Source organism: Thalassophryne amazonica, chromosome 23, assembly GCF_902500255.1.
Source record: "Thalassophryne amazonica chromosome 23, fThaAma1.1, whole genome shotgun sequence".
NCBI lineage: Eukaryota > Metazoa > Chordata > Actinopteri > Batrachoidiformes > Batrachoididae > Thalassophryne > Thalassophryne amazonica.
In genome coordinates this window covers 13,316,720-13,343,002 of record NC_047125.1, presented here as the reverse complement: position 1 = coordinate 13,343,002, position 26,283 = coordinate 13,316,720, and the positions used below count along the sequence as shown (strand labels likewise).

General features: G+C 41.5%; 2 protein-coding genes across 3 annotated transcripts; one reads left to right on the top strand and one right to left on the bottom strand.

The window, feature by feature from the left end:
- Positions 1 to 839: 839 nt before the first annotated feature.
- Positions 840 to 8,575, bottom strand: trip6 (thyroid hormone receptor interactor 6). The gene is made up of 11 exons (XM_034164753.1): positions 8,490 to 8,575; positions 7,950 to 7,992; positions 5,583 to 5,793; positions 5,169 to 5,272; positions 4,934 to 5,047; positions 4,269 to 4,850; positions 3,916 to 4,009; positions 2,819 to 2,988; positions 2,541 to 2,719; positions 2,322 to 2,442; positions 840 to 1,527 (listed from the first exon to the last, which is right to left on the bottom strand). Exons 3-11 carry the CDS (start codon positions 5,782 to 5,784, stop codon positions 1,396 to 1,398), a joined length of 1,698 nt encoding a protein of 565 aa, XP_034020644.1. The 5' UTR covers positions 5,785 to 5,793; positions 7,950 to 7,992; positions 8,490 to 8,575; the 3' UTR covers positions 840 to 1,395.
- Positions 8,576 to 15,115: 6,540 nt separating this feature from the next.
- On the top strand, positions 15,116 to 25,881 carry bcl6b (BCL6B transcription repressor). 2 transcript variants are annotated; one of them, XM_034164755.1, is made up of 12 exons: positions 15,116 to 15,214; positions 15,343 to 15,420; positions 17,617 to 17,822; positions 20,477 to 20,725; positions 20,801 to 20,923; positions 21,002 to 21,194; positions 21,800 to 22,011; positions 22,095 to 22,201; positions 23,695 to 23,775; positions 23,858 to 23,988; positions 24,087 to 24,224; positions 24,346 to 25,881. In XM_034164755.1, exons 3-12 carry the CDS (start codon positions 17,617 to 17,619, stop codon positions 24,484 to 24,486), a joined length of 1,581 nt encoding a protein of 526 aa, XP_034020646.1. In that variant the 5' UTR covers positions 15,116 to 15,214; positions 15,343 to 15,420; the 3' UTR covers positions 24,487 to 25,881. The 2 variants fall into 2 exon arrangements, with proteins under 2 accessions (XP_034020646.1, XP_034020645.1); XM_034164754.1 differs by having other exon boundaries at positions 23,692 to 23,775.
- The last annotated feature ends 402 nt before the right edge of the window (positions 25,882 to 26,283 follow it).

Genomic DNA, 26,283 nt, shown 5'->3' with positions numbered 1-26,283 from the left:
CAAAATGAGTGTGGTATTATTACTGTTTCACTGTTGCTGCACTTTGTGTGAAATCAGTCGTATCGTATATCACATCGATAGAGATACAGTATTTGGCTTCAATATTGACAAATGATAATTTGGCCATATGGTGCAGCCCTAGTGTCAACTAGCTGAAAAGTTTGAATATTAACTGAATGTACATTTTAAAAATGCCTAACGTCAGGGAGTTAAGAGGGCTGTAGTTAGAGGGGTCTGGGGCCATGCTAATGCTCCCCAGAAGCATTTACTGGAAAAAAATCTGAAGGACCTAAATGACATGGTGAAGAGCTTCACACATTCATGTCCATGACATATACATACTGCCATATTTGCATATATTGTCCTGCTTGTAACACCATAACACACATTTTGACTATTGAATTTCTATTATAAAAGAGTCAAGAAAAGCCTGTTTGAGGGAAAACACTTCAACCACAACAACCAAAGAATGTAATTATCAAATATACTCCCCTGAGTGACCTACGGTATAAGGATAAAGTCTCTAGCATATATGATTAGTGAGTGATTGTGTACTTGTGGTAAACTCATTTGGCTGCAGAGGTTGAGCTTGCATGTAGTTTGCAACTCTACTCCAAACAAGGTGAAAAAAATTTAAATGCACCTTGACTAATATATATATATAAATCCAATGTGATAGCCATGGAAGGTTATGCAAAATTCTGTGATATTTAAATTGGTGAAAGAATGTTTTTAACCATGTGATGCTGGAGTATTCAGGCTGCTCTGATGAGGGAAAAGACACAATTTGAGATTGCAACATAAAATATGGGAAGAAAAAAAATATTTCTGCAAATCTGGAGCATTGTGTGCTTTTTGTCAAACTTTTGAGACATTTAATTCAATACTTTTACAAATGTATAGTTCTTGTTGTGTTGAAAGTACACAAAGCAGAAAAGCTACAATATTTTCATTTGTGCATCGTTTCTGAAAAAGAAGAAGAAAAAAAAAAAAAAAACTTCCCTTCATTATCACCGATAATAATGATTATGTGCAAGAATGGGTGTTAAGTGGAGCCCAAGCTGCCTGCAGGTCAGGCCTCAGTTATACAACACTGGATGAAATGTGGAGAATAAAGGTTACAGTGTGGAAAATATTAATAACGGTGAATAAAAACAGAAATCTGCAGTTGTTTCTCCAGTAAAGTTCCATGTTCTCCTGCAAATGCACGTGTATACCAGCAGAGGGCACTGTAGCAATTACAAAACCACTAAAAGCCCTTCAGATAAACCAATTAAGGAGCACAAGACCACTTTTTTGGTAATTTCAGTCATTTTGGATTGTTTACGCGATGCTGAATATTCCTCACATGAATCCTGAAAGCTGAAAAACAGACGGTGACAAAACAGCAGGTCGTTAGCAGTCGGTGGAGATTTTGGCCGAGAGGTCTTGGATGCGCCGAGCGCTGCAGCTTTTGCACAAGATGTGTCCGTCGAGCGGGTAACAGCCACGGCCCTCGCCTTCAGATGACAGCAACAGACCGCATTCCTGATCAAGACAGACGTCTGTCAGTCCAAGTGATCATATTAATTAAAAATCAAACAAATTCAGCATTAGACTTAAAAATAAATTTAAAAAATACAAAATGTCCAAAAATTACACTGGATATTTTAATTCTGCTTTGAAAGCGTGACTTCCAAAAGTGCAGGAAGGAATCCACTTTTATTTAAGCAGAAACACACAAGATAACGCATAGCTCCGCCCCCACAGGCCCCTTCCAAACCTAACTCTGATCTTTAATCCACTCTAGTGGAAGAAACTTGGTCCAAAATCCATTTTTGTCCACTAGTTCTGAACCATTATCTGGTTCTGGAACAAAGTACACCTATGGATGAACACATGGGGTGCAGCTTTCTGCCCCGTGTGTTTATGAACAAAATAACTTGAAGAGTTTTGATCCAATTTGGACCAAACTTGGTGGAATGGGGGTCAAGGGTGCAGTGATTAGATGTGGAGGAGGTCAAAGGTTTTGGCCAAATATTTATTTATAATGTTACATTTATAATGACCGTTTGGGGAATAGGTCAAAGTACCTCTGATTACTATTAAACCCTAATATGAAATCATATATCACCTTTCTCTTGGTCTCATCAACTCTCATCATGACCTTTGACCTTGGGTGATCTTAAACAGTCAAGCTCAATACCATAACTGTAATTTATACACTTGACAACTAATTTGACTAAATCATTCAATCCATCTACCAAGTAAAAAACAAGCTGTTTGCCATGTGGAGGCACAGGAGAGGTTAAAGGTCAAAAATAAGTAAAAAATAAACACACCTCACAGACATAACAGTTGACATGGAAGCTGCGGTCAAGAGCGACTATCCTGACCGTCTCTTCCTGACCCGGTTCAGGCATGATGGGATCGCTGCACACCGAGCAACGGGGGGCGTACTTCCTGTCAAGCATCAAACGTGCAAAAAAATGCTTCTGTCAAAAAAATTAATAATAATAAAAAACAACGGGTGGACTGCGGCAAGCAGAATGCGTACATACCGATGGAAGTCTTCTATGCAGTGTATCTGAGAAGTGGCATCCACGGTGAAGGGAACGCCGTCCAAACAGCAGTTACAAACCACGCAGGTGAAACAGCGAGGGTGGTACGCTTTCCCCATCGCCCGCAGGATACGGTCCAGGATGGGCTTGGAGCACTTCGAGCAACGCTCCAGAGTACTCTGAAAAGCAGCAGCAAATTTCAGCGTGCGAGATACAACGAAGCAGAAATCAGCAAGGGATAAACGTGTGGACGTTAATGTCGGGATTCCGTCACTTACGATGTAACAGCTCTCACAGTAACTCTTCTTGTCCAAGGCGTAGAAGGGTTGTCCTCGGAGGCGGGCGTGGCAGGTGATGCATGTGAAACACTCCACATGGAAAACCTGCTCCATGGCGATACAACCGCTGCCGTCGCCGACCACATTGTCACCACAGCGGGCACAGCGACCTGATCAGTAAACAGGAACGATAACGGAGGACTTATTTAAACATCAAGTGTCCCAATGCATCCTATTCAGTGCTATAAGCATGGGTGTATCAAGAAAACTGGATAGCAGGTCCTGCCAACAGTTTTTGTCACTATGTACATAGATTCAGTCTGTCAGTCAAGTGAAATTTAATTTATGAGCAAGATAACGTCACTGGTACTGGCCTGACACTCACTAAAATTGGTAAAATATACTTTACACAACAGACGGACCAGCTATGTTGTACGGCTTAGAGACGGTGGCACTAACAGAAAGACAGGAAGCAGAGCTGGTGGTGTTGCAATTCTGTTTGGGAGTGACGTGGATGGACAGGATAAGGAATGAACATATCAGAGGGACAGCTCAGGTGGGATGGTTTGAAGACAAAGAGAGGTGAGATTGAGGTGGTTTGGATATGTGCAGAGGAGAGACACGGGGTATATAGGGAGAAGGATGCTGAGGATGGAGCCACCAGGCAGGAGGAGAAGAGGGAGGCCGAAAAGGAGGTTTATGGATGTGCCGAGGGAGGACACGCAGGTGGTTGTTGTGACAGAGGAAGATACAGAGGACAGGGTGAGATGGAAACGATCGATCTGCTGTGGCGCCCCCCCTAACGGGAGAAGCTAAAACAAGATGAAGACAACTTTACACAAGAAGACTATTGATTTTGGTGTCAAAAGGTCAAAATCTTTTAACTATACTTTGTAAAAGTCTTCTGCAGAAAACTGTCACTTAATTGTAAGATTATCAATGTTTACCCAGGGTGCCTTGAGTTACTGCAGACTATGCGGTTTTTGCTTTTGCAGTACCACAGTTGTCCACTGGGGAAAACTGGCAGCAAAGCTTGATCCAGATCTCGTCACACAACCAAGGCTATAACTCAACCAGAGCATGAGTAAGGACTGTACCAAAATAGTCTTCTGCAGGGGGGTGGTTCATATCATATACCAGCTTCTTGGTAAGTCGATCCAGCTCCTCCTCTGGACGAGCTGTTGCTACCGTCTGCAGAGAGACGGACACTCAAGCCAATGTTCAACAGGCAAACAGATTTTTTTTTTTTTAATCATCATGAAGTGATAAAATGTGAAGGACCACCTCAATAAAATGCCAGAATATTTTAATATGTGCATATTTTTAGCTAAGTGGACAAAAAGCTCAGTGTAACAAACTTTACAAACTACTCCCACGATGCAAAACCTTCCAGAGTATTTCAGTAAATTTCATAAAATCTTGTTAGTAAACTGCAGATTTGTGATGCTACCTTGCTAGGTTGATAAGCGGGACTCTGTGTGGACCCAGACCCCGTTTGATTACTTTCTGTCCCTCTTTTGGACAGTGGCGCTTGGTTGGCTCGCCCTCCAGATCCTGAAGCGCTCCCCTTGTACGCAACCTCAGAGTGCATTTCCTGAGTTTGGATGCTAAGATGTGGAGGGTACCAACCCTGCGGGCCTGTCTGATTCTGGGGTGGGGGTTGTGACACATGCTGGCGAGGAGGGGGCGGGGTATAAGCCTGTTCTGCCTGCCTTCCGGTCTGCGAGTACGTGACTGGCTGAGCTGTCTTGACCTGGACGCTGAACCTGGGCCCAGTAGGAGTTGATGCTGTGGTGTAGGAGGCGGGCACAGGCTGCGGGTAGGGTTTAGGGGTCGAAGAGGAGGAGTAGTAGTCCTGCTGGTGGGTAGTGGGGTACTGAGTGGTCTGGTTCTCGCTGGGGTAGGAGCTTGTTGGGTGGTACTGGTTGTGTGGATGAGGGGGGTAGCCCATACACGGTCGACCATGAGGAGCGGGTGCAGGCTTGTAGTGATCTGCTGAGAGGTACTTGCTGTAAGGCACGTTGTCATACAGCTGTGGGAAACCAGAACATCGATCAGGATAAACGGCGGCAGTGAAACCTGCACAATGCTCCGGAAATCAAATCAGTGTCGCACCTGTGCACTGGAGTCAGGCGGGTGGCTGTCCAAATCAGCGAGCATGCTGGTGAGGGACTCGATATCTGCATCAATCTTGGAGTGATGGCTTGCTGGCTTTTCAGGATCACGGTGCTGGGGGGGGGGGGGCACAAAACCCTTCAAATATTCAGCGCTTCACTTTAAATTTTAGTCAAACAGTTGTTTTCTAACGAGAAACAGCTTGTAATCCAGTTTGTCTGCAGAAACTGCCTACCATCAGCTCATAATTGTCCAAGTGAGGGCTCCAGTTACGTTCCTCTTTGGATCCATGTGGAGGGGGGTAATAGTGATCACCAGATATATGTTGTCCAGGCCCACCTTTTAAAACAGACAACAGACACAAAAACTGTTCTGCTCTTGAGACAATCTTTTTTCAGCATGTTTTTGGGTTAATATAATCCAAAGTTGGTGGACACTCAAACTCAGTGAATGTAAATGCATATGGTAACGGAATTACCCCCCCCCCCCCCCCCCCAAAAAAAACACCCAAAAAAAAAAAAAAAAAAAAAAAAAAAACAGATTTTGCTGACATCGTAATTCTTTAAGTGAAGATTAAGTAAGAAGAATTAATTAAGAGATATGCAATCACACCAGTAACAATGTAAGTGGAACAGCGTTATGATCTTACCTGTGGGTCCGGTAGCCATGTACCTGTTAGCTATCCCCCCTCCTCCATTCTGATCATAGTGGCCGTAATTCTGCCGGAAATCAGGTGTGCCCTTCTTGATGGGGGCTCGGTAGATTGCTGAACCCGAGGAGTGGGACATCTGGGGGAAGGTTCGTTCCGGGCTGTCCACAGTCCTTGGTGGAAGCCAGGTGGGACCGGACATAACAGGTCTCTGAGGCCAAAATGAACAGTTAATGTTATTGGCACAAACAAGCATGAAATTTCTACACACATATATGGCGTCTGCTTTTTCTGGGGAAAAAAAAAAGCTGAATTATATCTTTAAATCAATTTTACACAAGCACAAATGGAGCTGTTTTGATTTCACAGGTTACCAATGGACACTAAGGGATGCACCTCTTGTTTCCTGTGGCAACAGGCACAAACAGATTGAACAATGGGCTTCCGAAAGGCTCGGGGACTTCCAGCGGGTCTGTACATTTCCTTAAAATGTGCGCGAGAGTGTGTATTTGTGCACTTCAAAACATAAATACTGGTGCAAACAATCTCACGTTTTGACACGTGTAGAACTACACACACAGGTGCAAATCTGTGGCCGCCGCATACCTGTTATCTACCACAATGGCTATTGTCTTTGCCTGTTTACATGCCGATTTTCCACACAAACAATACAGGAAGCGGTGTATCATGATATGTCTGTTTTTATGAGCACCTGGCTCATAATATAATGTATTCCCTGAGGAACAAATAACAATACTAAAACACACAGCTGAGGTGACAAAGTGCTGAGTGCTTCCATTGCCATGAACATGGTAATGGAACGTGATGCCATTTTCAGTATTATGTAACAGATTTTGTTTTATCAGCATTGTTTTTGTTGATATAAAAGCTGATTTTATTGAATAAACAATGCAGAAAAACAATTCAGGTGTTAGACATGGGGATGCTACATAGTTTGTCCAGCAGAGGCTTTATTTAAAATGGTTTGCTACAATGGGGTCAAGCATGGCTGGGACCCCCACCAACCCTGGGTCACATTTGCAACAAGAGACAGAGGCAAAGCGAGCAGCTGCCACTCATTTTCAATCAGAGTGGCAGTTTTACAGAGGCAAAGTGGCCGCTATGCTGCCAGCTAGGCGGGGCCAAAATAAACAAGAACCCTATTTTATGTAAATACTGAGTGATCCAACATGGCCACTGACAATCCTCGTGAAGGCAGCATGTCGGCAGTGTGATGTACCTTAGTTGGTTGTTACATTTATACTTATTTATAGTACAGTTCATAAAATCAAGCATTAATTACATTATATATATATATATATAGAGAGGCATCGTAAAATTTTCAATCACAGATATCAGTATCAGCCCCTACAAATTGATACTGGTCAGCCTGTACTTTTCATACTCTACACAGGCTAAAACATGCTACCAGTTTTCCAAAATCCACAATAAAATTTTACAATTATTTGATCTGTTTTTGTCGGAAACTCTATTGTCACGCCGTGCAGTGTCAGCATGGACTTTAAACAGTAACCACATGACACCACCACCATTGATTTGATTGGTGAAATTAGTTTTCTGAAGTGTGTTTTCAAAAAAAACAAATGGGCCATTTTGCCATTTTCCTCTCATGCCATATGACCATGTTTTTAGCTCAGATGGACTACTCTTTAAAATAGAAAAGGTGTAGAAAGTGGAAATGTCAAATTGGTACATAGGTTAAGCAAGTTAAGAAACAGCAAAATGGATCTTTCACCAAAAAAAAACAAAAAAAAAACAAATTCTTCATTTGTAACTTTTTGAACAAAAAAAAAAAAAACAGGCAAACACAAATCATTGTGTTAAACATGTTAAAATAACTATCACAAATCCTAATGTAGTTAACAATTACTATTACAACCCGCCCCCACCCCCATTTATATAGGGTGATCGAAAAACAAAAAACCCCAGAACCAATAAAATTATAACAAATCTTACAAAGGTCCAGGCAAAATGTCTTTTTTTTTGGTTGACCAAGATTTGTTGGGGAAAACTAACTAACTAACTAACTTTAAGTTCAGCAAATTTCTAGAAAAACCTTTGTAGGTTTTATTACAGTTTTTATGGGTTCTGTTGTTTTTTGGGGGGGGACAGTCTGTATTTTTATGCTTTTATTCTGAAAGCATGACAGGGTATAAAACAAAATTAAGCTGCATCCGATACAATGATTTGCTACACTGCAAAAAAAACAAAAAAAAACAAAACCAAAACAAATAAATAGAAATAATAATAAAAATCGAGATATAAAATATATTAAACTGGATTAAAAATACATTAGCGCGAACGATAAGAACAGTTAATAAAACATGAAAAAGTAGCACTTCCTACCTTTCAGGAAGCTTTACAGTGACTCTCCTCTTTTCGAATTCATCTAAAAACAAAGAAAAAATGGTGAAAGAAAATCATAAATTTATAATATGTAATTTGCACTTTACACAAATTTATCTGGTCTTTTTAGATTTGTGCACAGAAACATTCAGATTCAACAGGCACCAACAATTTAACCATTTTTTGACTAAATTTGCTTTTGGTGCGTCACGCCTATTTAAAACAAGGCCCTCAAATGACGTAAAATAACACCTTAAATGTTATTTTTTTTAAATACCTAAAGTCAGCAACAGTCATTAAAAGTTATTATTATTATTGTTGTTGTTTTGTGTCCTGTTTTGAGCCGCAGCACGCCTCGGCTCTCTAAGCTAACTCCTACGCGTCCAACCCAAAGCGAAACAATAAGATAACGGCCACAAAATGATCCACTACACCACAGACTCCGCCTCGCTTTACAAACTTCAAAGTTCTCCAGAAATGAGCTTGTTTTTTATTTATTTATTTATTTTTTTGTTTGTTTCTGCGGTGTTGTTCACCTACTTTGTGTCGGATCGTGTGAGGCCTTCAGCAGCAGCGGTGCTGCGTCCTCCAGGTGTGACGTTGCTGCTGCCGTGACGTCACGCGTGTGCGTCCAGAAAGGAATATAACAAAAAACTTTTATCACGTCACAATTAGACTTTCAAGACAATGAACTGTTATCTGGTTAAGTTGCATGCGGGAAATAAATGTGCCCGTGTTTAGTTTTATGTATTAATTTGGTTTGTAGAAATATTTGACACATATCCACCGCAGGAGAAGCATCTGGGGTACTGGATGGCAACCACACAGACAGACAGTGACTGCTTTCGATCCAGTTGGTTTGTTTTGCTGTGTTACAGACATGGGGCCAAATACAAAAGTATTTGTATTTGAAAGTACTTAAATACATTTTTCGGAGTATTTGTATTTGTATTTTCTGATTTTGAATTCAAAGTATTTGTATTTGTATTTCAAATACATCTCCAATTCCAAGTATTTCCAAATACTTTTGCAAATACTTTTTCAAATACTTTTCAAACTTGGGAATCTCTGTGACACCGTGTTGAATATACATTGTGATAGTTTGATTATTGCCTGTGATATTATACTAGTGAATTTGTGATAAAACATTCAATCCTTTACTTATCAATAGTATTTGGTCATGCTATTTTCACAATAAATTGTCACCGGTTTATCAGTTTTTGTGTTGATTTGTTGTTTATAGTTCATAGAAAGTATTTGTATTTGAAATACTCAAAATCTAAAGTATTTGTATTGGAAAAAGTACAAAGTATTTGTATTTGGAATTCGAAAATCTAAAGTATTTGTATTTAAACACAATGCAAAGTATTTGACCCCATGTCTGCTGTGTTACACTGTATTTTATGAATTATTATTTATCAGATTATAAAAATGCAGAGAGTTATAGAGTATGGCATAGCAATGTATTTGTATTTGTACAAAAAAGGAATACAATAATTTGACCATGGAGATTTTATAACATACATTTACAATGCAGATTGTTAATTTATTTGAAAATAACTTTTATATTTTAATAATATACAACAGCATTGTACAGTCTTATTAATTACCTTTAACTTTTTGTGCTTAGAATTAATTTAATTATAATGTAGTAATAATAATAATAATAATAATAATAATAATGATAATAATCTTTTAGATTACACAAATTTGCTACATTTCATTTAAAGCACGCTCAGCATCAGCAAATCAATAAATACTGGAAAGAAGGCAAGCAAGTGGTGCAACTAATATTAGCAGATTTTGCTATATTGTTATAGAATGGTTATTCAGAATTTCTCATTAGTGTCAAAAATATTGTCATTATTGTTTTTTCTGCAAATAACAACAGGGAAAACACAGTTGTTTTAATTTGTTTTAATGTTTAATATACACTTTCTCCCTGTCACCCCCTGGGGAGGGTGATATGTGTGTTCCTCAAGCTTGGGTGCTCTACCAGAGGCCTGGGAGTTTGAGGGATCGGTTTGACCTTGGCTGTTCCTCGGACTGCACTCTTCTGGACAGATACCGCCGATGTTGTGCCTGGAGTCTGCTGGAGCCATTCTTCCAGTTTGGGGGTTACAGCTCCTAGTTTCTCCTATTACCACTGGGACCATTTTGGATTTTGCCTTCCACATCTGCTCCAGTTGCTCCTTCAGCCCTTGGTACTTCTTGATTTTCTCATGCTCCTTCTTTCTGATGTTGCTGTCAGCTGGGATTCCTACTTTGATCATGGTTGTGGTTTTCTTTCCCTTGTCAACCACCAGTATGTCTGGTTGGTTGGCCAGCAGTTGCTTGTCTGTCTGGAATTTGAAGTCCCATAGAACCTCAGCCCTCTCGTTCTCAACCACCTTTGGTGGCATCTCCCACTGGGACTTCTATTCCGTATGCAGCCGGCCTTTCCTAGCCACTGGTAGGTCTTCTTGATGTCAGCCACTTCCTCTATCTGTTGATGGTACATCCCATGGAGGGGCTTAGTCTTGCATGATGTTGTTTCCTCCTGTTCCTTATCACCCTCTCTGCCTTCAGCTGTCTAAGACCTTCTTGTAGTAGTTGATCTCGGAATGCCATCTTACTGATGTATTAATGAATACTCCTTCTCTTATACTGGATTGTGGCTTTGACACTCACTAATCCTCACCCTCCCCCCTTGCTTTGCTCATAGAACCTCGGGGTGCTGGACTTTGGGTGGAAACCTTCATACACTGTTAGCAGTTTTCTTGTCTTGACATCAGTGGCAGCTATCTCAGTGGCAAACTTATGATCCCAGCTGGGTATCTGGTGACTGGTAAGGGGTATGTATTGATGGCTTGGATCTTATTCCTACCACTGAGCTGACTTCCCAGCACCTGTCTTACGTTCTGGAGGTATTTGGTTGTGGCTGACCTTCTTGCATATTCATCATGGTTCCCATTGGCTTGTGGGATTCACAAGTAATTGTTGCTGTCCTGTATGTCCCCTGTCCTGCCTTCTGGCAACTCCACCCCCTCAGTCTGGATCACCTTTCCCTGAGAGATGGCTGTTGGCTACTCCATTCTCCATTCTGGAATTGATATCCATAGCCACTCTTTGTGATGAGTTGGCTGAAGGAATTGAGGCCTATGCAGAACAGCAGTGGGGACAGTACATCACCTTGGTGTATTCCGCACTTGGTGACTCGTGCGATTGCCTTGGACTTGGTCTCCAGCTACGTCTTCCACAGTCCCATTGAGTTCTTGATGAAGGTTATCAGTGCACCGTTAGCCTTGTATAGTGCCAAGCACTCCTGTATCCATGTGTGAGGCATTGAGTTGTAGGGCTTCCTGTAGTCAATTCAGGCTGTGCACAGCTAGTAGCTGGTGCTTCAACCCCCTGATATTGTTTATATATATATATATATATATATATATATATATATATATATATATATATATATATATATATATATATATATATACAACATTAAAACAGAATTTTGATTAAAAATGTAGTCTTGATAGATTTTCAGTTCTGGAGCTTGTAAATATGTTGGCACCAACTGAGCGATTGAAGCAGGGATTGCTGGAATTCTGCCACGTAATGAGGGGATTCCCTGCTTCTTTTTTTCCTACAGCTAAGCAGATGTCAACATGTCACTATCACCTCTTGTTTTCAGAACTCTGGATTTCTTTTCTGCACAGGCAGCTTTCAGTACTGGCTGTTTGCTGATGGACAATGACAGATGGGCTACGGTGCAGGAAGTCCCTCCAGGCTTCAGCAAGATCGACTCGATGGCTTCCGCCCATTGGTGAACCCGTTTAGTAATGTTCTCACTTTTCCTCAGCCACCCCCTCCCGTCCCCCATCCGTTCCTCTCACAATGCCTGGAAGTTGCAGAGACCTACATCTCCCACTCTGTTTTCTTAATCGTTGTTTTCCTTCGTACTTTTTTCCCCTAGCACACAAGTTAGCCAAACAATCAAAACCACAGCGGCACGCACGCCCGCTCCACTCCATGCAAACACTTTACTTCCGATTCATATGTCCAAAGGATTTCTAACCAAACATGGTCATGTTGCCAAGGCTAATTTGCATATGACACACCAGCCAATGAAATACAAAGTCAGTTTTACTGGCTTTTACGGTTAAATATAGTTAGACTTTTCATGCTAAGTGTCAGTCTGTGTATGTGGAAACTCCACCGCAATAAGCTAATATTTAGCACTGAAGTGACTCTTTGTAGACTTCCGTTACATATGTTACAGAAATCCATATGTGACCGAAGGACCTTTGTGGCCGGGACGGTGGTGGGATCGAACCCCGAATGGCTCGCACTAAAGACCATTCCTTTACCAGGTCAGCCAAAGGGGAATTCCCCGTTAGCCAAGCTAGCTGGAACGTTTTTTCAATCAGGACCCGGGACCTTTATCCCGCTACACATATATGGACACCTTGCTGGTCCTTGGTGTGCAACATACCAACACAAGAAAGGAAAGTTCCTTGGAAAATTTTGTCAGGATTCTGCACATCACATCAGTCTAGTCATGGCCGCTAGCCATGACAGCGCAAATAAATATCTTTGACTATACTTTCCAGAGTATACATCGCACCTGTTAAAAAAATGCCTTTTTGAAGAGGATAAACCCATATACAAATTGTACCAGAGTATAAGTCACACCTTATTTCCTGTATCAAGAGCTCTTTAATTTGGGATTTTGTGCAAAAAAAAAAAAGCACACTTTTTCTGTATAGTTGCACCTGAATATAAGTCGCAGGGCCTCCCAAACTAGTAAAAAAATATGCAGTTTATACCCCGGAAAATAAAGGATATACTAGTGTGGCTAGTCTGATAGCGCAGAGTTTCAAAACAATCTGTATCCATGTATATATCCACTCAGTGAATTTTACAGGGTATATACCCAAGCATTTCCCAAAACCTAGGAATAATATCATTCATACAACCCAATCTAACGCTATTTCATGATAGTATCACAAAAAGTAAATTCATCTATTACTTCGGGCTCCTGTCACGAAAATGTGACTCATTTCGTGACGGGAACACAAAAATAAAAAAGCGTGAGACTGGGCTGCATTCATGAGAAACGCATCAAAAACTGCACTGATGGACCTCATGGTGGTGCTATAATAACCAAATTTACATTTTGGGTCATAACTTACGAACTGTGAGTCGTACAATCAAAATTCTTTCTTTGTTGAATTTCTTGAGTCCCCCTTCATCTATCCACACAGGCCACACTCATTTGTGATGATTTTAATTTTCAACCTCTTTGAATTCGAAAGGTATTAAATGGATTTTTGATTTTTTTGTTGATGTTTACCGTGTCTGTGATACCAACAGATATCATAGGAAACGTTATGAGATCATGCAACTGTCGCAACCAGTGTGTAAGAATATTCCAAACATTCTCTGCAGCATGTCCTGCGTGATTGAGGGGTGCACAGAAAGTCTACGGGTGAGAAAAACGTTTTTGAGTTAATGTATCTGTGGTCACCATATTTATAAACATATTCCAATAATTTCTGATATTATAGCTATTTCAAATCAAGTGTTTTTGTGATCACCCTGTGCAATCTTTCTACTGAAATCCAAGCATTATAATGTTGGTTTATTTTTGTAAAATGTTGCAAAGTCACAGCTCATTTATATTAAGAGGACATATTTGTCTGGGGGAATGCCATAGTGAATATTGTCTTTCACTTCATCGCCATCATGCAGAGTAACTTCAGGAGGAAGCACGTGTGCGCATGCGTGAGGTTTTGAGATTATCTGTCACCCATCTTATGTTAGCATCCATAAGATTTTTTGTAAATGACTTCCAAATCTACCAAATGTTGGTCAGAGAATTTCTCCCCCTCAAGGGGTGAAATTCTAAATTCTTTCCAGACAGGGTTAATTTTGTTCATTTTGGCAATATCATATTATTATCTAAATGCTATAATCTAAATGCTAAACAATAAAATTGTGGAGCCAAAGAAAATCCTTTCTATGACTTGAATAATAATAATAATAATAAAAAAAAACAGTGGCACTATGCCTTTAATGTGAGTAAATGTGATTTTGTGATCTCACAGCTTTAAGACATTTTTTATGTCATTTTTTTTCTTCTAAGCAGCTCTTATCTCAGTCTAATCTTTCTTCACTGTGTGAAATACTCTGATGTGACAAACTCTGTTCATTGTTTGCAGTTTTCAATCGCTCGATGAACTCTGTGAACTCAAAGTTGCCCTGAGGATGAGGCAACTTTACGCTTTTTTTTTTTTGTTATCTGTGACCTCTGACCCCTTATCCACTCCCTCCGTAACTGCTCCCCTTTGCCACTGCCTCCTTCCTTATCTCCTGCTTGCTGTATTATTGGCGGATGTCCTGCACGGGCGTTTTATGTCTCTGAGCAACTTTGCAGGATGCGTTCGGAGAAGTGGGCATGTGCTGCTGTTCCTGCACATCTGCCCGCTGCAAACTTGTTTTTCACCCATCTGTAGTAGGAGTGGCCCATAAGCGACAATCAGTTTTGTCTCACATCTACCTCTGCAATACTTTCGCTTCCTTCCCGCGTGTCCTCGGAAAGTGTCGCCTTAGTGCCAAGTGAGGCCATTCCGCCAAGTGTTAGTGAGTGTTCATGAGTCAGACTTGTAAAAGTAACAGCTTGCGGCGATGGAAGCGCAGCTGTTTATGCCACAATAAGTTCTTCTTTCGGCTTCTTTCTGAATGGCTTCCTCTGTCCTGGAGAGGCACAGACACACTCCAACAGCATTTGCTGCCAAGCATAGCTGGGACCCCATTACCCCTTGGTCACATTAGCTGCAAGAGACAGGGATGTTTCCTGTCACTGCCCGGAAAGCGTAGGTGGGGGGAAATCTCTGGATAGCAAGCACGTACCACATTTCCCAGAGGGTTCCCACACATATTTTTTTCAAAACACACTTTACTTTCCTGCCATTACTTTGCTCCAAGCAACAGGGGTTTAGAAAAACTAATAACCCACTAAAAATACTTGGATCCCAGAGCCTAGGCCCAGGGGTTTTCCTGCGCTGCTTCCAGGGTTCACGTGGGCCACTGAGGAAAGCGGAAATGAGCGGCTCTGACTGGATGAGAGCTTCCTGCACGACGTTATAAAGCGTTCCTCCCTTTCGACCACCCTGACAGTTTTGCCCAGAGGAGGCCCCCGTCTTCAGGAGATCGTAGACCGAGCACAGAGAAGGCGTTTGATCTCAGGGTGGTACACGTATCTCTCGTCCCTGCTGGTCAGGGTGAGTCTGGAAGTGTTTTTCTCAGTGTGGCTCCTTGCTGCTTGCATTGATTGATTGGTGGGATGAGAATATCCTTTGATTATGTTCAAATACGAGAAATTAATGCTTGTTGTTTTCCCGCCATGCAGGTACGAGCAGGGAGCTGGTCTCACCTAACAGATGTGTCTGGGACACTCCAGCGTATTTATTCTGTCGACAACACAAAGGTAGGCAAATACTTCACAAATCCATTCTAATCAACTGAATACTGGTTAGTTTCACTTTTGAACATTAAAATAACAGTAAAGGCATCTAAAGGCTGATGTACACTGTGCACGCTGCACATACTACGATATAACTGTACAAGTAAATATACACATCTGTGGTGGTATATTTTCTGTGTGATGTCATTCATACCAATCAATCACAAATATTGTGCTAATAAATACACTCAACAAAAATATAAACGCAACACTTTTGGTTTTGCTCCCATTTTGTATGAGATGAACTCAAAGATCTAAAACTTTTTCCACATACACAATATCACCATTTCCCTCAAATATTGTTCACAAACCAGTCTAAATCTGTGATAGTGAGCACTTCTCCTTTGCTGAGATAATCCATCCCACCTCACAGGTGTGCCATATCAAGATGCTGATTAGACACCATGATTAGTGCACAGGTGTGCCTTAGACTGCCCACAATAAAAGGCCACTCTGAAAGGTGCAGTTTTATCACACAGCACAATGCCACAGATGTCGCAAGATTTGAGGGAGCGTGCAATTGGCATGCTGACAGCAGGAATGTCAACCAGAGCTGTTGCTCGTGTATTGAATGTTTATTTCTTTACCATAAGCCGTCTCCAAAGGCGTTTCAGAGAATTTGGCAGTACATCCAACCAGCCTCACAACCGCAGACCACGTGTAACCACACCAGCCCAGGACCTCCACATCCAGCATGTTCACCTCCAAGATCGTCTGAGACCAGCCACTCGGACAGCTGCTGGAACAATCGGTTTGCATAACCAAAGAATTTCTGCACAAACTGTCAGAAACCGTCTCAGGGAAGCTCATCTGCATGCTCGTCGTCCTCATCGAGGTCTCGACCTGACTCCAGTTCGTCGTCGTAACCGACTTGAGTGGGCAAATGCTCACATTCGCTGGCGTTTGGCACGTTGGAGATGTGTTCTCTTGACGGATGAATTCCGGTTCACACTGTCCAGGGCAAATGGCAGACAGCGTGTGTGGCGTCGTGTGGGTGAGCTGTGTTCTGATGTCAATGTTGTGGCTCGAGTGGCCCATGGTGGCGGTGGGGTTATGGTATGGGCAGGCGTCTGTTATGGACGAAGAACACAGGTGCATTTTATTGATGGCATTTTGAATGCACAGAGATACTGTGACGTGATCCTGAGATCACCTCATGTTGCAGCAGGATAATGCACGGCCCCATGTTGCAAGGATCTGTACACAATTCTTGGAAGCTGAAAATGTCCCAGTTCTTGCATGGCCGGCATACTCACTGGACATGTCACCCATTGAGCATGTTTGGGATGCTCTGGACCGGTGTATACGACAGCGTGTACCAGTTCCTGCCAATATCCAGCAACTTCGCACAGCCATTGAAGAGGAGTGGACCAACATTCCACAGGCCACAATTGACAACCTGATCAACTCTGTGTGAAGGAGATGTGTTGCACTGCATGAGGCAAATGGTGGTCACACCAGATACTGACTGGTATCCCCCCCAATAAAACAAAACTGCACCTTTCAGAGTGGCCTTTTATTGTGGGCAGTCTAAGGCACACCTGTGCACTAATCATGGTGTGTAATCAGCATCTTGATATGGCACACCTGTGAGGTGGGATGGATTATCTCAGCAAAGGAGAAGTGCTCACTATCACAGATTTAGACTGGTTTGTGAACAACATTTGAGGGAAATGGTGATATTGTGTATGTGGAAAACGTTTTAGATCTTTGAGTTCATCTCATACAAAATGGGAGCAAAACCAAAAGTGCTGCGTTTATATTTTTGTTGAGTGTATATGTGGCTTCTTGCTTGTTGAGATATGAAGAAAAAAAAAAAACAATTAACAAAACATATTTTCCTTGATCTTGGACCAAACTCCTTCAAAATATAATCATTTTTAGATATCTGTCCAAATAATATTCCCACCACATACACTGATAAAAGAGAAAAGTTGAACCAACTTAAATGAATTGTTTCAATTGGTAACAACTTACTAACTTAAGTTCAAACAACTTAATTCATTTAGGTGTTACCAGTTAAAACAACTTTTTAAGTTAGGATTTTTGTCAGCGTATGAAGGATCTCTGACTAACCGTTTTTGAGTTATCCCATCCACAGACACACACACACAAACAATTACAATTCAAGTATTTCCTCCATCCTTTTGTCCAACACAGATGAGTGTGATGGAAGCAGCGGACGGATGCAGGGTCATGCGAGCCGCCGACACGGCTGAGGGGTACGTGAAGGAGTTCACACGCCACCCCAAGGACGTGCTGCAGAATCTGAATGAGCTCCGGCACCGCAGCATTTTGACAGACACCGCTCTGGTTGTTGGCACTGTCCACCTGCGTGCACACTGTGCGGTGCTTGTGGCCTGCAGGTTGGTGTGCACACACAATCGGGTCTGTAAGACCCCCCCACCCCACCCCACCATCCCCCTTCTGTGCCACTCTCATTTTTACCCAAGGCCATCAAATATGGCCATTGGGTATCGCGAAGACTTTGCGTCCGTCCATCCATCTGTCTGTGCTCAGCATAAGTCCAGTCCCATTACTGCTAGAGTCTTCACATTCACAGGCAACATTGTTGGGACACAGACCTTGAACAACTTCAAAGATGGCTGACCTTGACCTATTTTAAGAGGTTAAAAAGTCACTTTGTTTTTGTCAGTGGCTGGTCTAGCTAGCTGCAAACTCCATTTGTTTGTGTGTAAATAAATCCTCTTTGTCATATATTATGTAAAAAAGCTAGCGACAAATAAACACTTGTAAAACTGAAAATGCTGTTTTTAGAACCTGATAACACTTCTACAGTGATTTACAAGACATTTAGCGGACATTAGCGTGGTGACATCACAGGCTGGTCTGGCTAGTTGCAAACTCCGTTTTGCTTGTGTGTAACTATAACTCTGTCATATATTATGTAAAAAGCTAGCGACAAACACTTCTAAAACTGAAAACGCTGTTTTTGGAACCTGATAACACTTCTACAGTGATTTACAAGACATTTAGTGGACATTAGCGTGGTGACATCACAGGCTGGTCTGGCTAGTTGCAAACTCCGTTTTGCTTGTGTGTAACTATAACTCTGTCATATATTATGTAAAAAGCTAGCGACAAACACTTCTAAAACTGAAAACGCTGTTTTTGGAACCTGATAACACTTCTACAGTGATTTACAAGACATTTAGTGGACATTAGCGTGGTGACATCACAGGCTGGTCTGGCTAGTTGCAAACTCCGTTTTGCTTGTGTGTAACTATAACTCTGTCATATATTATGTAAAAAGCTAGCGACAAACACTTCTAAAACTGAAAACGCTGTTTTTGGAACCTGATAACACTTCTACAGTGATTTACAAGACATTTAGTGGACATTAGCGTGGTGACATCACAGGCTGGTCTGGCTAGTTGCAAACTCCGTTTTGTTTGTGTGTAACTGTAACTCTTTGTTATATATTATGTAAAAAAGCTAGTGACAAATAAACACTTCTAAAACTGAAAACTGTCAGGGACTGAGGTGGCGAGGCGCAGTGGGTGGATGGACACAAATCCATGACTCAGATGTGGGTTAAGAAAAAGGCTTTATCCAAAAAAACAGGCTCAGGTCGATACACAAGGTCACAAGCAGGCAGGCGGCGGTACAGACCGTCTTGAGGCGGCGGCGTGGTCAGTGACAAGCGGAGTTCCAGCACAGGCAAACAGGTGTATCGGAGAAGGCAACAACGTAGTCAAAAACAAGCAGGGGTTCAGGCACAGAGAAGCAGGTTAACAGGCTCAGGCAAAAATGTGGTCAAGGACAAGCAGAGGTCGAGAATGGCAAAAACACAGACTAGGACAGGATACAGGGGGCTTGGAATGAGGCAGAATGCACAACGAACTAGCAGTTAAACAGAGGAAAGCATGGACTTAAATACAGAGGTTAATCGGGGTGTGATGAGAAGCAGGTGCAGGGAAGAAGGCGTGGCTGGATGAGACAGTTGAGTGACAGGTGGGCGTGTCAGAGCAAGCGAGGAAAGTGAGTGACAACAAACGTGAAACAAGGAAATAATGATACCCAGAATACAAATGTGAGAAAGAATAAACAAATGAAAAGGCAGAAACAGAACAGAAAATTAAAGGCTGGATCTAAACTAGATGAGAACTCAATATGTGGCAGGAGAGTACAGAAAAACCTGAGGGACTAATGTGCTCAAAACAGAGTGACTGAATAACCAGGAAATGAGACAAAGACTAAACTAGAACAGAACTCAGTAAGTGGCTGACGTGTGACATAATTCTCAAAACCTAACTTGATAACACAGAATGACTAAATAAGAAACAGTAAATAAACACTCAGGGTCGGACAGAAGGACAAAGAGAGGGAAACAGATGGAGACTGGGTGACAAAACCAAATTCTGTGCAGGTCCAGCGCCAAAACCTGACAAAAACGCTGTTTTTAGAACCTGATAACACTTCTACAGTGATTTACAAGACATTTCACAGACATTAGCGTGGTGACATCACAGGCTGGTCTGGCTAGTTGCAAACTCTGTTTTGTTTGTGTGTAACTTGTCATATATTATGTAAAAGCTAGCGAGAGGAGCAAACAGTTCTAAAATGAAAACGCTGTTTGTGTAACCTAATAACACCTCTAGAGTCATTTACAAGACATTTCATGGACGTTAGCATGGTGACGTCACAAGCTGGTCTAGCTAGCTACAAACTCCGTTTTGTTTGTGTATAAATACAACCTCTTTGTTAAAAGCTCATGTATGCGCACATGCACGCCCTCCTGCAGACGACATTAAAACGTAAATATTGATGATGATTGATTGATCGATAGAGGGGCTTTATTGAACATGTACAAATTGTATGTAAGACAATAGGATCTTAATAATTCATGTAAATTTTATATATATATATATATATATATATATATATATATATTTCATTTTCTTGAGCTGTCTGTCACCAACTGGTCACCTTTTCTGTGTTCTGCTACCAAAGCCATTGTTTCCATATCCTTTCATGCATTCTCATCTTTTCCTCTCAGCGGATTCTTCTACTCACTGTTCTCTCGCCGGGTTCTCCTCCATGGGCGTGGTGGCAGCGGGGAGCAGCTCATGACTGTGTCGCTGCCCAACACCCTGGACGCATCCAGTGTCTCCCTGCTGCTCGACTTCATGTACACCTCCCGCCTCCCTCTGACACCCAGCACCGCTCCCGGGGTGCTGGCTGTGGCCACCTACCTGCAGATGGACCATGCGGCTGATGCCTGCAGGGATTTCATGCAGCTGCACTGGTGAGGTGCAGAAACACCTGGATCAATTGCACCGGAGACGATGTGGGTGGTTATTTGTGGAAATGTATTTTTCAGCAGGGAGAGTGTCGCACACCCTCAACTGGAGCTGGACTCCAGGGTGTCCGTAACCACAGCAGCCTCCAAAGAAGGGAATCTACCAGATCAAGGACACTTGCTGCCAGCAGTGGAGGTGATGAGGTGAGAGGAACCTTCATCTGAATGTGTGTGTGTTTTTGTGTCTAGCTCAGTGCAGCACCTCCTGTGTTTCTCCTGCAGGGTTTCTGCAGATGGCAAAGCCTCACTCAAACTAGGGCCTTTCCCGACTCATGAATTTGGGTCAAAGGTGCTGAAAGGACAGCCTGGGTCACCCCTGCTGGGCACATCGACCCCATCTCCTGACAGCCCTACCCGCTCCAGCTGCCAGCCAAACTCCCCAGCGGAATCCAACACATGCAGCAAAAACCATGTGGTAAAAACTCAAAAAAAAAAAAAAAAAAAGCATCAGTTGGCTGATATCATCCGATATTATTATATGTTTTATTTTTGCCTATGCGAAAGTTTTTATTTTACTGACTAAATAATGCAGAAAAAGACATTTGCTGCTGGAAATGGTGTCATTGCAAAGTTTGACCAGCGGATGGCACTCCTACAGCATTTGCTGTCAAGCATGGCTGGGACCCCATTACCCCTTGGTCACATTAGCTCCAAGAGACAGATGAAAAGCAAACAGCTGCCATTCATTTTAAATCTTGAGTGATGGCAGCTGATGCAGGTTGTTTGGTAGTTGGCTACTTTATAGTTATTTAAAATAAAGTTCATGTTTAAGCTGTTTCATTTCTTTGTCATGAGGGTTTGATAATGAAATGTTCAAAATCACTGCCATTTTTTATGTGTGTATCATATCATAAATTTGTTACTACCTAATAGCGGTATCGGTATCAGCACCTCAAAAAATCCATATCGGTCGAGATCTTGTGATGTGGACAGAAAATGGCAAAACCTGCAGACATGTCCATACATAAGGAGCGATGATGAAAAATGAAATGTAAAGGGTGCCTGTTATTGTTTTTCCAGAGTGATGCCAATCCTACACCAGATCCAAAGATGTGCAACTGGAAAAAATACAAATACATCATCCTCAACCCTCTCTGTGCTGCAACTACGGTGAAAGAAGAAGACACGGAGGAATCCCGAAGCCTCACGCCATGCGTTGCAGACAGGGCGGGCTTGTTGCACAAACCGCCAACAGAGGCGAGGTCTGGAGAAGTGCCCGGTCAGATTGATAGGTAATTAAAGGAAAAGAATGTGGAAAAATAAGGTGATTGATTTGGTTAGCGCCTATAAGAATAATGGCGCTCTCCTCCATCAGACAGGGGCAGGACTCCTGCTACGAGGGTTCTGGCCGAGCCCCTCCCCTGTGGTCACCCCCCTCTGTGGATCACCAAACAGTGCCATCCAATCAAAGGGCGGGAACAGGTAAAAATATTGCATTTAAAGGGGCCAGATTATGCAAAACTGGTTATTTACAAGATGTAACTTTTGCATTTAAATGAGGTAATTGTTTTATGCTAAACATCCACAAAATCCTATAATTCTACATCTACACCATGAGGCCCAAATCTGTATCTTTGAGGTTAATTAGTCAATAGGTTATCTTTTTTCCCCATGCAGCATCTAATATTACCTGAAAATGTGCAGTAAATAAATTCTAAACAAAATGTAAACATATTATAAATCCCATTACTCAGAATGGAGGTACACAGCTCAGGCTAAAGTTAGCGTGTTAGCATCTTGTGTCATTAGACACCAATTAGCATCAAGTTGTGTGACTCTAGCTAGTTTTCATGCTAACATTAGCCCATTAGCATATTATTATGTAATGCTAGTGAGTTTTCATGCTAATGTTAGCCTTTTAGCATCACATTACATGATGCTAGCAGGTTTTCAAGAGACGTGAATGATAAAATCATTGTGAATCAGCGCTTTAAGGCACTCCCTTTGCTCTGGTCCTCAGCCACCACACATATGTTACACACAGGTTAGGTTTGATGTCAGTGCTTTGACATTGCATCCCGTCATGTGATGCTAGTGAGTTTTCATGCTTATGTTAGCCTGTTAGTATCACATTATGTGATTATGTGGCAAGCATATTCCATTTAAAGGAATAGGCTGTAGTATTTAGGATTCATTTACTTTGTGCAGTGGCGGCTCTACAGGGGGGATGACAGGGTTGCAACCTCCCCCTTGAGCCAGTGGACAAATGTGTAATAAAATATGGGAAAGGTCTTGCATAAATTGCTCCAAATTAAGCCAAATATCAACTGTGATGGTTGGATTAAATGCCTAAATCTTAATTCTGGAATATTGTGTATGACATTTACATTGTATGGTGCATCTTTATAACCAGCGAAGTTAAAAACAAAGTGACATTTTTTTATTGAAGTAACATTCACTCGCATCACAGATGAAATAAACATATTTTCAATCGAAACAAAAACCATATGGAAGTATACGGCTAGTAGTGCGGCCTACTGAAACTTGGCATCAAAATATATTCATTTATTGACCTGAACTTTTGGACTAGTGAACTTTCAGACTGGTGGGATGTTCCCAATGAAGGCTGCTACATAAAGTATTGAAGATTTTCATTGTTTAAAAGAAAGATTGTATATTATAAACAATGAGTAAACAGTATTTATCTTCTCAGATTGTATTAAAATGCAGGAAAAAAGGCATTCGATTTTTAAAATCTTCCAGGATGCCATGCCCCCACACCCCCCTTTGCACCCTGTAGCCCAATTCACCTGATTCTAGATCCGCCCCTGTCTGTGTATGGGGTATTTTTTGCTGCAAACGTTATCTGTTTTTTAGCAATCTTGTTGAAAATAAAATCCCTTTAATGTGCATTAGCTATTTTAGTGTCTTAAACAGGCATCATATTCATTTTCTCTACCCCGCTTGTCCAGAAGGCGCCCATCAGAAGCCTGACAACTGCTGTATGTCCTACTGTTACCTTGGTAACCTCGGAGGAACCAAGAGTGTCTGTTCAGGTGAGAGCATAAGGTCTTGCGTTCTCTTTCTTTATGCCACATTTTCAGACTGTGAACCAGCGCCTTGTAATCTCTCTGCTAGGTGAGAAGCCGTACCGCTGTAACGTGTGCGGCGCCCAGTTCAACCGTCCGGCCAACCTGAAGACGCACGCTCGTATCCACTCTGGAGAGAAACCGTACCGCTGTGACACGTGCGGCGCTCGATTTGTTCAAGTGAGGACTCCGTTTCGTCGTTGGAACCACTGGCGTTGCTTGTATTGTGAATATGTGATGGCATTTGAGGTTTGATCTCATTGCGGTTTGTCTGCTAGGTCGCCCATCTCAGAGCTCACGTCCTGATCCACACCGGGGAGAAACCATATCCCTGTCACACTTGTGGCACCCGCTTCCGCCACCTGCAGACCCTGAAGAGTCATCTGCGCATTCACACCGGAGAGAAACCTTACGCTGTGAGTCACAAACACATCTAGCGTAGAACCGGACAACTCGCCAACTTGTTGAGGTCACGGAAACGTATTAAATCCACATGATTGATGTCCTACATCCTGTCTGATCCCCTTGTCCTCTCAGTGTGAGACATGCGACCTGCACTTCAGACACAAGAGCCAACTGCGGCTTCACCTGCGCCAGAAACACGGAGCCGTCACCAACACCAAGATCCGCTACAAGGTCCTATCGGAACCCTACCAGGCTCTTCTGCAGGCCTGCTGAGGGACTCTGACACCTCCCTCATTAGTCAGGACTTAATAATATCTAAATTTTACCTAAACTCCCCAGTCAGTTAACGCAGAATTCAGCTTTTCTTCCAGTTTATTTTTAAGGAACATGAATCTAAAAGGCTCATAAGGAAACTTAAGCGGCTTTTCTGCAGTGGAAAACCTGTTAAGGAAAGTGTGTTTGAAGGCTTGTGAAGGTGAAGAAGCAGGAGTCAAAGATATGAATCAGAACACTGTAAACCCGAACAAGTTAGCAGAACTCAAAAATATTAAGGTAATCAATTGCTACAAAATTTTTAAGTTCATAACCTTAAAAGTCAAATGTTCCCAGAACTTAAAAGTTTCAATTATATGCTACTTATACCTCTTGATTACAATTAAAGTCTTCATTAAGTAGAAGTACATCATTTTGGCTGCTCCGTTGTTTTTCACTCGTGGTCGCCACAGCAGAAATTGGCACAACTTTTACACTGGATGTCCTTCCTGACGCAACTCCACATTATATACTTACTTAAATAGTTCAAGTTTGTGTAGCATTGTTTTGCTTTTTTGAGTAAATTAAATTCAGAATATTTGATTGACTTGAACTAATTGTATAATTAAGTGAGCAAAACGTCAAGGCATAACTTAAGCACGGCTTAAAAGAATTGAGTAATTATATATGAAAATATTTGAGTTGACTTAAACACTTTAGCAGGGGAAATGAAATGAAATGAATTGACTCCACCCCCACCAATTGCACGAACCACTTGGCCACCACCCCTGCTAAAGTCTTTAAGTCAACTCAGATATTTTCATATATAATTACTCAATTCTGTTAAGCCATGCTTAAGTTATGCCTTGAAGTTTTGCTTACTTAATTATACAATTAGTTCAAGTCAATCAAATATTCTGAGTTTAATTTACTCAAAAAAGCAAAACAATGCTACACAAACTTGAACTATTTAAGTAAGTAGAACATTTTCTTAAAACTTTGAGTTTACACTACTTAATCCTTTTAATTAATTTGAACATTCGGGTTTACAGTGAAGATGAAATAGTTTGGTTTACATGTGCAGCCAAGAATGGAGTATATGAACAAGATGAAAGAAAGAAAAAGGAGGTTTTATGAAGGAGAGATGAAATGTAATGAATTAAGTATTTAAGCATGAGGCCTGGGGCCTATTTGTATGTTATGACACCTGTGCCTATAGTCCAAGCTGGCAAAGGACTTCGTCTTGTTGTAATGAATTTAAAATATGGAAATTAAATTATGATTAAAAAAAACAAGAAAGAATAAGACAGCTGTTAACAATTGGATAATTAATAATATTTCATTTGTATGAGTTCATTTGCTGGACAAAGTTGTTTTTTGTACAATTTAAATTAAACCTCTTTATATCAATTGGAACACTTTTGTTCATTGTCTTATTTAATATTATAATGGGTGAGACGCTGTATATTATAGGTCTTAAACACTAAAAAAGTGCACATACTTCTGCCAGTGCCCAACACTTTAAAGGGGCTACATATTGCAAAAACAGGTTTTATTCATCTTTAACCGTTATATGCAGGTTGTGTTTCATGTGAAATATCCCCCCCCCCCACACACATACACAAAAAAATTCCAAGTTCTATGCTTGTGTATGTAGAGATCAACATACTTTGTGCAAACTTTCTACCTGAAACAGCTTGTTTCAGACCTTGGCGACATATGTCACACAATTCCATATCTGGACATTCAAAATGTTACCAGAAGGGCAATTTCCTCCAAACCAAATCAAACTCATTTCAAGCTTCATATAACTACTTT

Coding starts and splice junctions, on each gene's coding strand:
- bcl6b (XM_034164754.1), top strand. CDS start 17,617: ATGAGTGTGATGGAAGCAGCGGACGGATGCAGGGTCATGCGAGCCGCC. Junction 23,776..23,857: donor AACCAAGAGTGTCTGTTCAG/GTGAGAGCATAA, acceptor TCTCTCTGCTAG/GTGAGAAGCCGTACCGCTGT. Junction 24,225..24,345: donor CCGGAGAGAAACCTTACGCT/GTGAGTCACAAA, acceptor TTGTCCTCTCAG/TGTGAGACATGCGACCTGCA.
- trip6 (XM_034164753.1), bottom strand. CDS start 5,784: ATGTCCGGTCCCACCTGGCTTCCACCAAGGACTGTGGACAGCCCGGAA. Junction 4,010..4,268: donor CCGCTTATCAACCTAGCAAG/GTAGCATCACAA, acceptor GTCTCTCTGCAG/ACGGTAGCAACAGCTCGTCC. Junction 1,528..2,321: donor TCAACTGTTATGTCTGTGAG/GTGTGTTTATTT, acceptor TGTCTTGATCAG/GAATGCGGTCTGTTGCTGTC.